This window comes from Panthera pardus, unplaced genomic scaffold (genome assembly GCF_024362965.1).
Source record: "Panthera pardus isolate Hobbes unplaced genomic scaffold, ASM2436296v1 HiC_scaffold_25, whole genome shotgun sequence".
Classification (NCBI taxonomy): Eukaryota; Metazoa; Chordata; class Mammalia; order Carnivora; family Felidae; genus Panthera; species Panthera pardus.
Genome location: NW_026526821.1, coordinates 63,984,381 through 63,997,785, shown reverse-complemented (window position 1 = coordinate 63,997,785; position 13,405 = coordinate 63,984,381). Strand labels below are relative to the sequence as shown.

General features: G+C 41.4%; 1 protein-coding gene across 6 annotated transcripts in view; it reads right to left on the bottom strand.

Moving 5' to 3' along the window:
• The window catches only part of CAMKMT (calmodulin-lysine N-methyltransferase), a 404,462-nt gene that overhangs the window by 13,602 nt on the left and 377,455 nt on the right, over positions 1-13,405 (bottom strand). For 5 of the 6 annotated variants that reach the window (XM_019467368.2, XM_019467540.2, XM_053890651.1 and 2 more), the window contains 2 exons: positions 11,628-11,702; positions 4,027-4,090 (listed from right to left, as the gene is read on the bottom strand). In XM_019467368.2, the coding sequence (XP_019322913.2) occupies positions 4,027-4,090; positions 11,628-11,702 (139 nt within the window). The remainder of the gene's footprint in view (positions 1-4,026; positions 4,091-11,627; positions 11,703-13,405) is intronic. The other variant, XM_019467453.2, reaches the window with a different exon arrangement.

The window sequence follows — 13,405 nt, the reverse complement described above, 5'->3', positions numbered from 1 at the left end:
TCACCTTTTAAGTTTGCTAGAGAGTTCCCTGTACATTCTGGCAGGACGCCAGTGTTCTATAGCTTCTCTCAATCAGCAGGTTGAGGAAAGTTCCCATTTGGGCCGGCGAAAAACATTTCCTGCTGAAATTTGGGGCTTCGTGTAATGACTCTGTAACTACAGGTGCCCATCTGGCTGAGGATCTAAGCTCAGCCCTGGGATTTGACATCGGCACTGTGCCATGCCGGGAGTGCACCTTGGTGGCTCAGCTCTCTCTGGGGTCTGTTCTTCTCACTCATGACCACACTACGAAATCTGAAAAGCAGGGGCACCTGGGTGGCTCAGTTGGTTAAGCGTCTGACTTCAGCTCAGGTCACGATCTCGCGGTCCGTGAGTTCGAGCCCCGCGTCGGGCTCTGGGCTGATGGCTCAGAGCCTGGAGCCTGCTTCCGATTCTGTGTCTCCCTCTCTCTCTGCCCCTCCCCCGTTCATGCTCTGTCTCTCTCTGTCTCAAAAATAAATAAACATTAAGAAAAAAAAAATTCAAAATCTGAAAAGCAGGGAAACTCCTCTTCTCCATCTACCTTTTTTTGCTTCTGGATCGTGTGACTCCAGACAGCTGATTTGCCTTAGCTAGAAATCAAGGAACATACCCGCAAATGGCAGAGTTCATTTCTTCCCGCAGCTCACCCCTTGAAACCTCACGTGACAATTCCTCCGTTATTGCCATCTAGCACTGATCTCTCTCCTCTCACTCTATCTGTAGCCAAAAGTGTCATCTTCATCCATGCGGACAGTCCTCCTGGGACCGAGGGACCCGCTGCAAGGCATGCAGGACCTGGGTGCAGGGGAGACGCTGTATGTCCAGGTATGTGCAGAAATCACCAAAGTTTGGGTCAAGAGAATGGTGTATTCCCCTCCCACCGGCATATCTGCAAGGAAATATTCTGTCCTCACCACAGTCAGAAAGTCTCTCTGGTTCTTCTTTAGGAGCTAAAATATATTCAGAGCCAGTGGTGTGTGTGTGCTAAAGCTTTCTGATGCGTTGGCTTGTTCCCTCCCCATTTTACACATGGGGGAAACTGAGGCTTCATGAGATGAACCCAGTAAGTGGCCCATCTGAACCTTAAACTTTCAGACTCCAGAGAACAAGCATACCTTCCCTCCAGAAGAAGGACTTGGTGAGAGAGATTGAGTTCCAGAGCCTGCTAGTGTGAACTTGGGCCTAGATTCACGTCCCACACCACCCTCCATCGGCCAAGTCAAGTGTCCCTTTGGACAAGTGTCTCATGGGTATTAACCCTGACAAGCTAATAGAGCAATAATAAACAGCCAGTTTTCATCCTGGAGCACATCCCATGCACCAGGCACTGGGCTGGGCATTTACATATGCAAATACTTTACATCAGGAGGAGGTAAGATTTACTCCTCCCTCACCCAGAGGTGATGAAACTCTGGGCTCAGAGAGCCTTGATAGTAAGAGCAGACTTGGGTTTTGTATGCAGATATTTGTGACTTCACCCTCTAGCTTTACCTGCTTTCCCAGCAGAAACTGGGGCCCTCCTGGGCATTTGGAAGCATTTGGCTGAAATAGTTTTCACAGAGCACCCTGAGAACTTGGCTTTTATCTCCCACTGAATTTGCTGAGCCTTGAACCCAGAAGTTGGGATCCACTAATGGAGCCCCCCAAGTTGTTTCTTTGTGGGCCTCTTGTGACACCTTTTTAACACCAGGGCCACAAAACCATGGAGAAGTTGTCTGGGCTCAAGAGAACGTTAAAAGCAGCTCTAATGGTAATGGAATAAACCTCTCATGTTCTCTTAGTCTTAGATAGTGATTTCCGCAGGAGGAGAGCCTATGGCAGCAGAACAGCCAGTCCTGAGACCTAAGAGGGGAAGGGGTCAGTTTTTGCTCTGGTTACCCCCCCGCTCCGGGTAACCAGCCCACTGGTGCAAGATACGGAGCTCCTGGTGGCCACTGCCAAGTCTATGTGATCCTTCTACCACCCACCTGGTGGAGGCCCAGGAAGTGCAAGTGCCTTGCTTCCAATGGGGAGGAGATTCCTGGGCGGTAATTTGGGCATATCCGTGTGCCACCCACAACTTGGATTTCCCCTCTCATGGTGGGTCTCTGACACCTTGGGCGAGAACACCCAGCAGCCTTGGGCATCAACCATCCCATGAGGGGCCTAAGCAAGGCTCCCTACTCCCATCTCGAATGCTGCGGTTCAGGGCAGGCCTCTCTGATTTGGCCTTCCTGCTCCTCACGTAGAATGGGCAAGTACCACCTACTCCAGGGTCCTGCCTCGTCCTTCTCGAGCTAACGGTGAGTATCGGCTGTCACTAGGAGGGCTGCTCCGTGGAGCCACACTTCAGGCAAGGTTCAGGGTTTACTGGAGGGTGTAGAAGAAGCTGCTAGAGATTCCAGCCCAATCCGCGTTTAGGACTATCCACAGCCTGGACGGTTTTCCATTGGAAATCATTTGAAAGATTTACAATAGATCCTAGGTAAATCATGCAAATCTCTGACAAATGGAGCATTTGCCACAAATAGGCTTTGAAGGGTGTTGGTGAAGTCCTGTCTGTGCAGTGTGAGATCCAGGAGTCCTTGAAAGCATTGTATTTATGTATGATACATTTTCACAGAGGCCTTTACATCCAAGAATCTCCATGCCCTCTCTGAAAATCCTGACCTTGCAAGTGCTCACAAGAATCACCCAAGGCTAATGGTGGGGGTGGGGGGGATGAGGAGGCTCCCAATTCCTTCTTCTACCCTCAACTTGGGCTGCTCATTCAACCATAGCAGCAGCCATCAATAGCTTGGAGCATGCCCCTTCCTTGCCTCAAGACCTACTACCCACCTCACAGGGGGAATTGAGAAGGCCAATTTAATTTAATTGATTACCACTTACCAAGCTGTGGTTACTCCTCTGAGAGGCCTATTTAAAGTTTCTGAGCTACACAGAGATAACAAAATAAAAAGCAACAGCATAAGGCAAAGGACGATTATCAAATTGCTCTGGGAACCTTCAATGTGAATAAGATATAAAAGAAAGATTGAAAGGTATTAGTCCATAAGTCTCATCGAGGTCAGAGAACTAGAGCAAACCTTCTTAAAAAGACTTTTGAAACAAAACTTTAGAAAATACTTTTACACACACACACGCGCGCGCACACACACACACACACACACACACGCTGCAGTCCTTTCTCAGACAAATATGAGTACCTGTCTTAGAACTGCATTAACATTGTTAACCTATTTTAAATTCCTAGGGCACAGCAAGAGTCTTACATACTTATAAGATTTTTTTTTTTAATGCATGAGCTTTAAACTTGTTTTCTTACTTTAAATAGATGTATATTAACTCTCCGGTTAGGCTGTAGGACCTCCTAGCTTAGTGGAACAGCCCAACAAAATAAGAATGGCTACAAACTCTGTAATTTACTCACAGGCATAAATGGATATATAAATGTAAAAATGTGCACAATATTTTATGCCATGCTTGGCTTCATTGTGACCTAATGTTTATAATATGTAAATAATGGCTTCCTTTTAAAGCAAAGAACTTTTAATATACAGATTCATCTGAAGTCCTATTTTTTTGATATAAACAGAAATAAAAAGAAAAAATATTCTTTTGCAATAAATAAATACCCAATGACAAAGGTTACCATTGAAGGCATTTAAAATGACAGAAGTCAACAGAAAACTTTCAATATCATACTTCTACTTTAATATGAAGATATTGTTATCAAAGGAAAAGACTCAAGAAATTCTTTGATAAAAATAATCTCACACTATCTTTGAAGCGGTTTCATTTATTTTACTACCCACTGTGTTCCTTATCAGAAGGCCAAGGGTAAGAAGTTTCCTAGTTGTGATTAGGAAAGAATCTGATAGATCAGAAGACCCAATTGAAGTTGGACATAATAAGTATTAAAGTATTACATGACATTAATCCTGCCATTCCATTACTCTCTCCATCTTTGTGCACAGACTAATTATTCTGAAGCCAGTGTTCAGGAGAAAATAGAAACATACTTACTCTGGGCTGGAGTAATCTCTTTATTGCATCAACAAGGCTGGCTCTGTACTGGTCCAGAAACAGGCTGACATTGAGAAGAGAGCAGAATCCAGATTAAACTGGGTTCCAAGTCTAATGATACTAATGGAGATAAGTACAAGACTAATTACACATGTTTACTCAACACTAAAAAAGGAGAAATTGTTTCCTTCCATTCAAGTGTCTCACTGGAACAAAAAAAGATATTGTGGTTGGTGTTATCCACCCGAAGCCAAGTCATCAACATGCAACTGGCCAGGATTCACACATGACTGGGTCATGTGTGAGTGACAAAGGGACAATTTCTAAGCTGCCATTTGGGGGGATCATCTGGTTGAGATGTAACACTTCCTGTCATGAGAGCCTAGTTTATATAGACCTGGGCCATCAGCCAACGGAGGGCACTATGAGGCCACCCTCCAGAAACAAACACCAGCCCTCTGATGCCCAAACCACAGAACAGATCTCAGGTGGTGATGGGTTTTAGTGACTAACAGCAGCACTGAGGTCAGACTCAACCACTGACCTAGGAGTAAACAGTTCCAGAAACAAAGACCAGGTTTAGGCAAGGTATCACACAGGGTTTTTCTCCTTTGACCTCCATGTTGATTTTTTTCGAGTTCACTGTGATTTTTCATTTTTCTTCTGAGAATTTCTTTTTTTTTTTTAATGGTTATTTATTTTTGAGAGAGAGAGAGAGAGAGAGAGAGAGCATGAGCAGGGGAGGGGCAGAGAGAGAGGGAGACATAGAATCTGAAGCAGGCTCCAGGCTTTTCACTGTCAGCACAGAGCCTGATGTGGGGCTGAAACTCATGAACCATGAGATCATGACCTGAACTTAACTGACTGAGCCGCCCAGACGCCCCCTCTTTTGAGAATTTCCGTTTGTTGCTCTGTCACCCCTTTGGTTGGGTCAGGCTAAGCCTTCTTTACCAGGCCTGCTCTTGGAAACCTGGGGCAGATTTGTCTTATCTGGGACTTGTGGACTAAAGCACTGAGCAGCCTTGTGAATCAGCCACCTCATAAGGGGCCTAAGTGGAGCCTCGTCCTCCCGTTTCTAATGCTGCAGTTTGGTGTGGGTCCCTCTGATTTGGCCTCCCTGGTCCTCACATAGCATAAGTAAACACCACAGATTCGAGGGCCCTGCCTCATCATCCTCCTCTGAACTCAGCGTGACTACCACCTCTCAGTAGGAGGGCTGCTGTGCCGAGTCAAACTGCAGGCAAGTGGGGAGCCCAGTGCAGGGTTTAATAGACTTCTGGCTCTGAACTTTCTACTATGTGTGGCTACGTTGCTTCACACGAGGCCTCGGTTTCCTGGTCCATAAACGCCCACCTACGTGGCTGTGGTGGGCATCAAATGAATAATAAATATTAGGTAACAAATATTTGTTGATCATCTACTACATACTAGGGGCTGTTTTAGGCATTGGAGACATGCTGTGAATAAAACAAAGTTCCCATCCTCAAGAAGCTCCTGGTCTCTCTTCATTTACACACTACAAGTTCTAGCACAACCAACATACGCACCCAGAAGGTACTCTCTGTAAGTATCTGCTTACTGCCTGACTGGTAGAGAAACACAGTTCTTGAAATCGAGCAACTTACGTACGGTGTTGGTTTCAATGACCCTCAAACAGGCTGTCCGCACTTCTTTACGGGTATTGTTAAGGAATTGTCAAGGAAGAACCAACACTTGGGTAGAAAGTTCCACCAATTAGGTTGGTTCTCTTCCAAGTCTCTCATTTGAGAAAGGAGTGGGGGAGAGCAGTGTATGAAAAATTGCCAGGAAGTCAGTGCTTGGGTTTCACCATGACGTGTACAGTAGAAGGTTCTTCTATAAAAGGATGCTTTGAGCATCGGAGAAAGAATCCTTTAAAGATGAGCTAAAATCATATCTAGAGTGGGAACCTTATCCCGCTCCATCCATCAATCAGGACAACCTGAGGGTGAGCCAGGGGAAAATGTTCCTATCATTCCATTAAAAAAAAAAAACCAAAAAAACCACAAAAAAACCCCACTAAATCTTAGAGCTTAGAGTGTGTCTAATTCAAATGCTACAAAAACTTGCCCATAAGTCATATTAGTCAGTGATTAATAATCATTAAGGGTTGATAAGAAAGGAATCAAGTTTGGGGCACCTGGGTGGCTCAGTTGGTTGAGCATCCGACTTCGGCTCAGGTAGTGATCTTGCAGTTTGTGGGTTCGAGCCTGCGTCAGGCTCTGTACTGACAGCTCGGAGCCTGGAGCCTGCTTCGGATTCTGTGTCTCCCTCTCTCTCTGCCTCTTCCCCGCTCATGCTGTGTCTTTCTCTGTCTCTCAAAAATGAATAAACGTTAAAAAAAATTTAAAAAAAAAAAAGAAAGGAATCAAATTCTATCTTGGTCTTTTTTAAAGTTTTCTCTTCAGGACTGTATACCCTATTCTTTAGTGAGGTAGTAATATCTTAATTTTGTTTTAATTTTATTTATTTATTTATTTATTTATTTATTTATTTATTTTTAGAGAGAGAGAGAGAGAGAGAGAGAGAGAGAGAGAGAGAGAGATATCAGGGGAAGGGCAGAGACAGAGGGAGACACAGAATCCGAAGCAGGCTCCAGACTCTGAGCTGTCAACACAGAGCCTGAAGTGGGGCTTGAACTCACGAACTGTGAGGTCATGACCTGAGCCAAAGTCAGATGCTCAACAGATGGAGCCACACAGGCGCCCCAATAATATCTTAAATTTTAATAATTAAGCACCCTGGTTTTATTTTTTAAAATGACTATCATTGTGGGACAATATCTCTGTCAGTTATTCAGGCCCGTAGGAGAGCTGGCTGGTTATGATACGCAACATTAAGCAAAAGACTGCTCTTCAGTTTGTACCTGTGCATCCTATGAGCTGGTAAGACTGTCAGAAATAATCAGCACCTTAAAAACTGAGCTTAAAACATAACCTTATAAAGCCCTGTTTCCACTCAACGTTGGTGATATGACAAAGATATTAATATTGCAGCCTACTGGAAAATGCACCTTAACACCCAAGCACCCATTCCACACAGGTATTTGAATGGCAGTGTTGTCTACTCCATCCTTCCAAGTCAAATTTCCCAAAAGTAATTCTTACAGTTCTCTAATAAGTCTTGATTCCAAGCAGCTCACCTTTCTACTTAGCTCTGAGGCAGAATGTATAATGCTTTGTAGGATACGTCATATGAGCAATTTCAATGTGCTTTAGTGGGAGTGATGTATAATCTCCTGAAAATTCACCCCTTAAATAAGTCCTAATGGGCTCTGAGAACAACAGCAGCTTAAGTGGATCTATTTAAAAAAGGCTGAGTGGGTCACTGATTGGAATGGAGATACCATTTCAACTCTCCCTTCTGTTACTGATCAAAATACATGGACAGTTGCACTAGTTTGGCTATTAAAATACACACACACACACACACACACACACACACACAGCCCTCTATATAATGCACTTGTGGAATCAACACTTGCTTTGTTCCATTGATCTGGTCTGATTTCAGGACAAAGGAAAGGTGCTAGGCCATTTTCACCGCCTCCCTTAGAATCAGAGTTTTAGGCAGAGCACAGAGCACCCAACCCTCCACTCATAGACAAATTAATTAATGAGTGCAGTGGACAAGGAGACATTTCTCGGTCAGTATCCACAGAAAGGAAGGTCTCTATGCAATCTTTAAGATGACATGTGCTAAGTTAAAGATTTAACTTTCAGAAGAATGGCCTCTATCAATATTTATCAACTGATTGCTGTGCAGCCAGGGTTGATGGGGGTCTGATTGCCTGTGGGGCTACCCCTTAGGGTGCCAGATCTTTGACAATTTGTTTATCTTCTTTGGGACTGAGTTTTAGGTATGGCTGAGTTTAGGTAAAAGGGCTGGCCGCATTTGGGTTAAAGAGTTTTTCAGGTGGGAAGGCTGCGATTTAGAACTATCCACGAGCACAGCATCTGGAAGAAAACAAAGATATTCTAGAGCCTGTTTTGAGAAAAAAAAATTTTTTTTTGTTGCCACAAACACACCTTAAAAATCAAACTTTTTTCATCATTTAGAATAATAGAAAATAGGAACAACCCACCATACATAGTGTAAAAATGCTAAGAGAGCCAGTGGGGTGGTGTAACCTTCCTCCATTTCTCCACAAAGTCTCAGACGGCGCTTGCAGGCACAGTGCTGACTGTCCTGCGGACCTAGCGCGATGCATCAGGCTATGGGTGGCATTTTAGACTTCCTTTCCAAGCCTTTAGAGAATCCAAACATACAGAATCATTTTTATTTATTGCAGAGCTACAATAAACTGGACAGCCATCGAACACTGAATGAAAGCGTTCATTGGATGAAAAAAAAAAAAAAATCTTACTTCCAGACTCTGAGATTATTGTGATTGAACAGGAGTCTGGAAAGGCAGGCTGAAAATTAACAATCATGTGCTAATCTAAACTCAGCAAGGACCAGGCTGGACTGCATTCGGGTAGAAAGGAACTCTTACATTAAATTCGATGTTAAACAAGTCAACCGAGGAACTTAATAGGCAGGTTTTTCTTCTACACCTGTGGTTAAATATTCTAATATTGTGATGTTTGTCAACAGCATCCTTTCGCAGGTGTACCTCAATTTTTTTCCTCTTGTTTATTTCAAAGTTGACATTTTACAAGTTATTTAGAAACTGTTGAACCATGAAACTATATTTCATTGTCAAAAATGCTGAATGGTGAAATACTGGCTCGCTTTCGCAGCTTGCCTCTTTATTTTAGAATCTGGGGAGCTCCTAAATTTAGACGTGAGCGAAGGAGACCGTCTCTTCTGGGAAAGAAGTCATTTCCCCCACAGCCCACAGGTTTATGAATGTTTGAATGTAAATATATGAATATATGAATGATTTAAAAACATAAACATATCACCCGCTCCCTCTTGTAATCATGTGCATTTTCCCTGAACCGCAACGTGGGTTTGGAATAGGTTTGTGAATGGGGTTTGTTTTCATGTAAATGGGATCAAGCAGTCCCACTGGTTAGCTATTCAGAGAATCAGACAATGCCACCCTTGCTGGAAATGCTTCAGTAAGGATTTAATCCATGAACCTAATATTTGAACTCCAACTCTTGCTTCATATTCCTATGGCCTTAATCCAGATCTCACGGATAATAACTAAAGGACGGTGTACGGCAGTGTGATCTGTTTATGCATGGCACCTATTTCTGCCACTGAGTATTTCAAGTTTCATCTTGGAGGTGGTGTCTAAAGAGAGTTGTTTTTTCTTTTCCCCTCCTCTGTAACATTGTGGAAAAAAAAAATGCAGCATGGTCTGCCTGCCCGTCCCCAGAAGCATCACCCACGCCAATCACTGACAGAGCAACACCAAACCGTCAGGACATAAAGAGCTCACGGAGCCTTTGCTTCACTGCTATGTGTACAACATGCATATTAAAAATATCACTGTGCTTTCTAAGTTTCTAAGCAGCTTACCCATCCCTGTGAATATGAAGAGAGACTATTACCAAAGCATTTCTTTTGGAAATAATATCGGCATTGCAGTGAGACTAGCTTAATGTTTCACATTTACAAATGGGAAATTATAAACAGGCTGACATTTTGGCACTTACGACACCAGGGGGAAAAAAAAACTTAACAACTCACGCATAGAAAAGCCATTTATAAAATAAAACTTGGTATATTTAGTTCATTTGAATCCATAAATACTCACATAGCTCCTAGATGTGTGTGTGTCTGTGTGTGTGTGTATACATCTAACATTGTGCTATGTTATGTATTTGCAATGAAAGCCTTAACTGAATATGCATTATGTATACCGGTTGTACGTGACCCTGTTGTTCACTAGGGGAAAAAAAAGATATTTCTCAAACATGCTGTGTGGCTATTTTTAACCTGAGAACATTAATCAGAAAAGAGCTTAAATCTTCCGCTGCTTGTCTCTCTGGTACAAATAGGATGACATGGTGTGAGTGTCCATAGCACAGGGTCTGACAAAGCCAGGCTGTTCTGATATTTGTGTAAGGGACACATTTAACTCTAAATCTCCCAGCCAGACCTGACTTTCTCCACATATCAGAGCCCACGCCTGCGACCCTGTCTAAACCTCCAAGAAGATGCCTCCCTGCTTCCCTCTTCCTGCTGCTCTCTGATCTTTCATGCTTAATCTCATCTAATCCTGCCAGCATTATCTTCACCTGTGCAATGAAACCTGGAGGATCCTTTCTCATATTTGGTGAGGAGAGGCAGTTACTAAATTACTTGCTCAAATCGTATGGTGAAGTTTTAGTGCCTTGGTTTTGATCAGATGAGGGATATAACATTAGGCACCATACCAACGATTAGTCCAAAATCTGTTTCTCCCTCTTTTGGAACAAGGTTTTCTGAAATTGGGTGCAAAGACACTAAAAGGCCATGGAAAACTAGAAATAGAACAAATTCCTTCTTTTCCCTTGAGAAGTATTTTTCAGAAGAAAAAAGAAAGCAAATCTAATTCCAATGACTTACGTAGAAGAGTTACCTATTGAAAATCTTATTTAGAATAATAATAATAATAATAATAATAAGAATAAGAATAAGAATAATGACGGCCTGAAAATTTCATCCCATTTCTCTCTGGGGAAAGTTGTCTCCAGGTTCCGGATCTCGTAATTGGGTTGATTGATACAATAGAACTTCTTCAAAATCCGAACTTGTGTTTTCAAATCTAAAGTGTCATAAAACCATGATAAAACGACAAATAACATCTTACTCTTACCATGGAAAAAAATACTTTAGAACTGTCAACGTTTCCCGTATGGTGAAATAATTCTTATTCGACGTGCATGAAGAAAATACCTAAGATTATTTGAGATAATTATTAAGGTTTGATACATATTTATCCTGCAACTTGGGATCAGGCTCTCATTAACAATAAGTAGATTGAGCTAAAAGAGAAGACAAAATATCTAATGTAAATTATTTTTAAAACGCAGGCACCTGACAGAGATTTTAATGTTATTTGCATAACAATAAAATGTAATTTTATAATTCCTGTTTTGTGTATAATTAAACATCATAATTGAATACATTGAAAATTTAGATAACAAACATACATTTTAAGAAAAGATATTTCCCCGAAGATATTCCACAAATACGTTTATTTGTAGGAGCATATACGTGCGTGTACATACATGTACCTATATTCCCTTATCTCAATAGTCAGATCTCTCCTAAGAAGTAAGCTAATTGAGCTGTTTGTGTTGATAAACTCCTTTTTCTCCAGACTATTCCTCTCCGAGCCATAATTATTTGCAATTTGCCTAAGTCGTCCATTTACTGATACGTCAAGCATGAAACAGAGGCAATTCCAGAAAATGGAAATGCTTCTCAAAATCAATCTTTGGGAAATAATGTGGTAGAAGTTACTGTGTGATAGAAGACTACCTTATAACTGTCACATGGAGATGAATATTAATTTGTTGAGGTTAAGGTGGCTTTGTGCTTCATTTGTTGACTTGGCTTAGCCGTCAGCAAAGCAGCACAGCCCAATTACTCCAGCAAAGCTATTTTTTCTAACAGGAGTTTTATGATTTTTATGTACTTACCAGTCAGCACACATAACAATGTCAAAATGTCCTTCCAGTTGAGAGACATCTGTCTCATTATCCCATCGTAAAACGCTTGAGGAGAAAAAGATTTTAAAAATTATACTTAGGGTTTTTTTTTTTTAACTTTTGATTTTGAGCTATTAACATTATTTTTTGTGGCACTTGAAATTATTTAAAAGGTATATACAAATTATTTCAAAAGGTATAATAAAAAAATTAAGGATGTAACTGTCTGTTCTGTATTTTACTTAGTCTTCAAATCTAGAAGAGGAAGAATTCTCTATTTAGATACAATAGTTAAGCTTGTGCTAGTTTTTATAGTTTTTTTTTTGTAGATGAACCAGGGAAAAACATCTTATTTTTACCGTAGTCATTACAATGAGTCCAGACTCTTAACATCAATGAGGTACATATTGAGATCAAAGTATTCCCCGTCTGACTGGAATACAAATTTATAAAAATAAATGATATGAAACTTAGTGTGTATCTATCTTGCCTGGCATGTCAGTTGCCTTTGCCTTTCTGATTGAGGGAATGAGCAATTTGGCAGGATGGAAGAAGAGCCAACTTTCATTTTTGGTAGTTCTAGTTTTTAGGCACATTTTAAAATTCACCCATCCTACCACTTAGTCTCCCTAAGAGGATCAGGTTTTAAACCTCATATTAGCAACAATAATTAATAGCACATATTTAAAAATTCTAGTTGTGCTTATGAAGCCAACCAAAGATTTTAAGTTACTTTTAATTAATAATGGGGATAATCAGCATTTTACCACATTAAAGTACTGTAATGATTCCTCTTTCCACATCGAAAGTGATTTGCAGTGCTATTTTTCAAAGGAAAATTGTGCTCCTATCTTCTACTTTGATTACTATTTAAAACCAAACTGAGTGAGCACATTCAACCCTGTCCAGATATATTTGGTTTTCCTGGTGGGTTCTTTATTTCTTCTCCATCTTCCCTGGGTGAAAAGCCATATATTTGAATAAAAAAAACTAAGTCTTATGTCGGTAAGTCCAAAAGTTCTTCCGCTATACGCTAATATACACAAGTGGTAGTGAATTTCTTAACGCAGAAAAGATTAAACACATCACCACGAAAATATCTATACAGACTGAGCATCAGTTCCCCATTCACTCATCAACTCGTTGTTACTGAGCACCCACTGTGTCGCAGGCCCTGCGCTGTGCCACAGGCTGTATCTTCACGATGGCAGCCTAGCAGGACATGCAGATACATAAACCTATAATTTTGATGCTGTGTCCTATGTGTTGTGTAAGCATACAGACATAATAGAGCTCCAGGGAGGGCTTTCCAGAAGAACGTGTCATGCCATGACACTTGGACAAGCTTTCTAAATTAACTCTACTGTTCTACTTACTTGGGCCTACTGGAGAGCCAAGGAATGGAAAAACCAGGGAAGCCCTAAGAGATTAAGGCTTACTTTGTTTTTAGATTAATTCCTTAGAAACTCCATGCACCTGAGGAGAGTGGGACACAACCGATATCAACTTTTATGGAAATGCTGAGGCCTCCAGTGCAGCTGGAACTCCACCTCCCTGGGAAACCGGGCCCATTGAGCCCTCATCAGAGACCTAAGAGTCCTAAAAAGTTACTACATGAAGAAGCTAGTTGAAAGGATAGATCTATTCTTGACCTTTTCAAATCATAAAAATAATGTACCCATCGCACAAATTTTAGGAAAAAGAGAAAACTGTGAAAATTACTCATAATCTTACCATTCCGTAAACCATTATTTAGAAAGTGCTTCTAA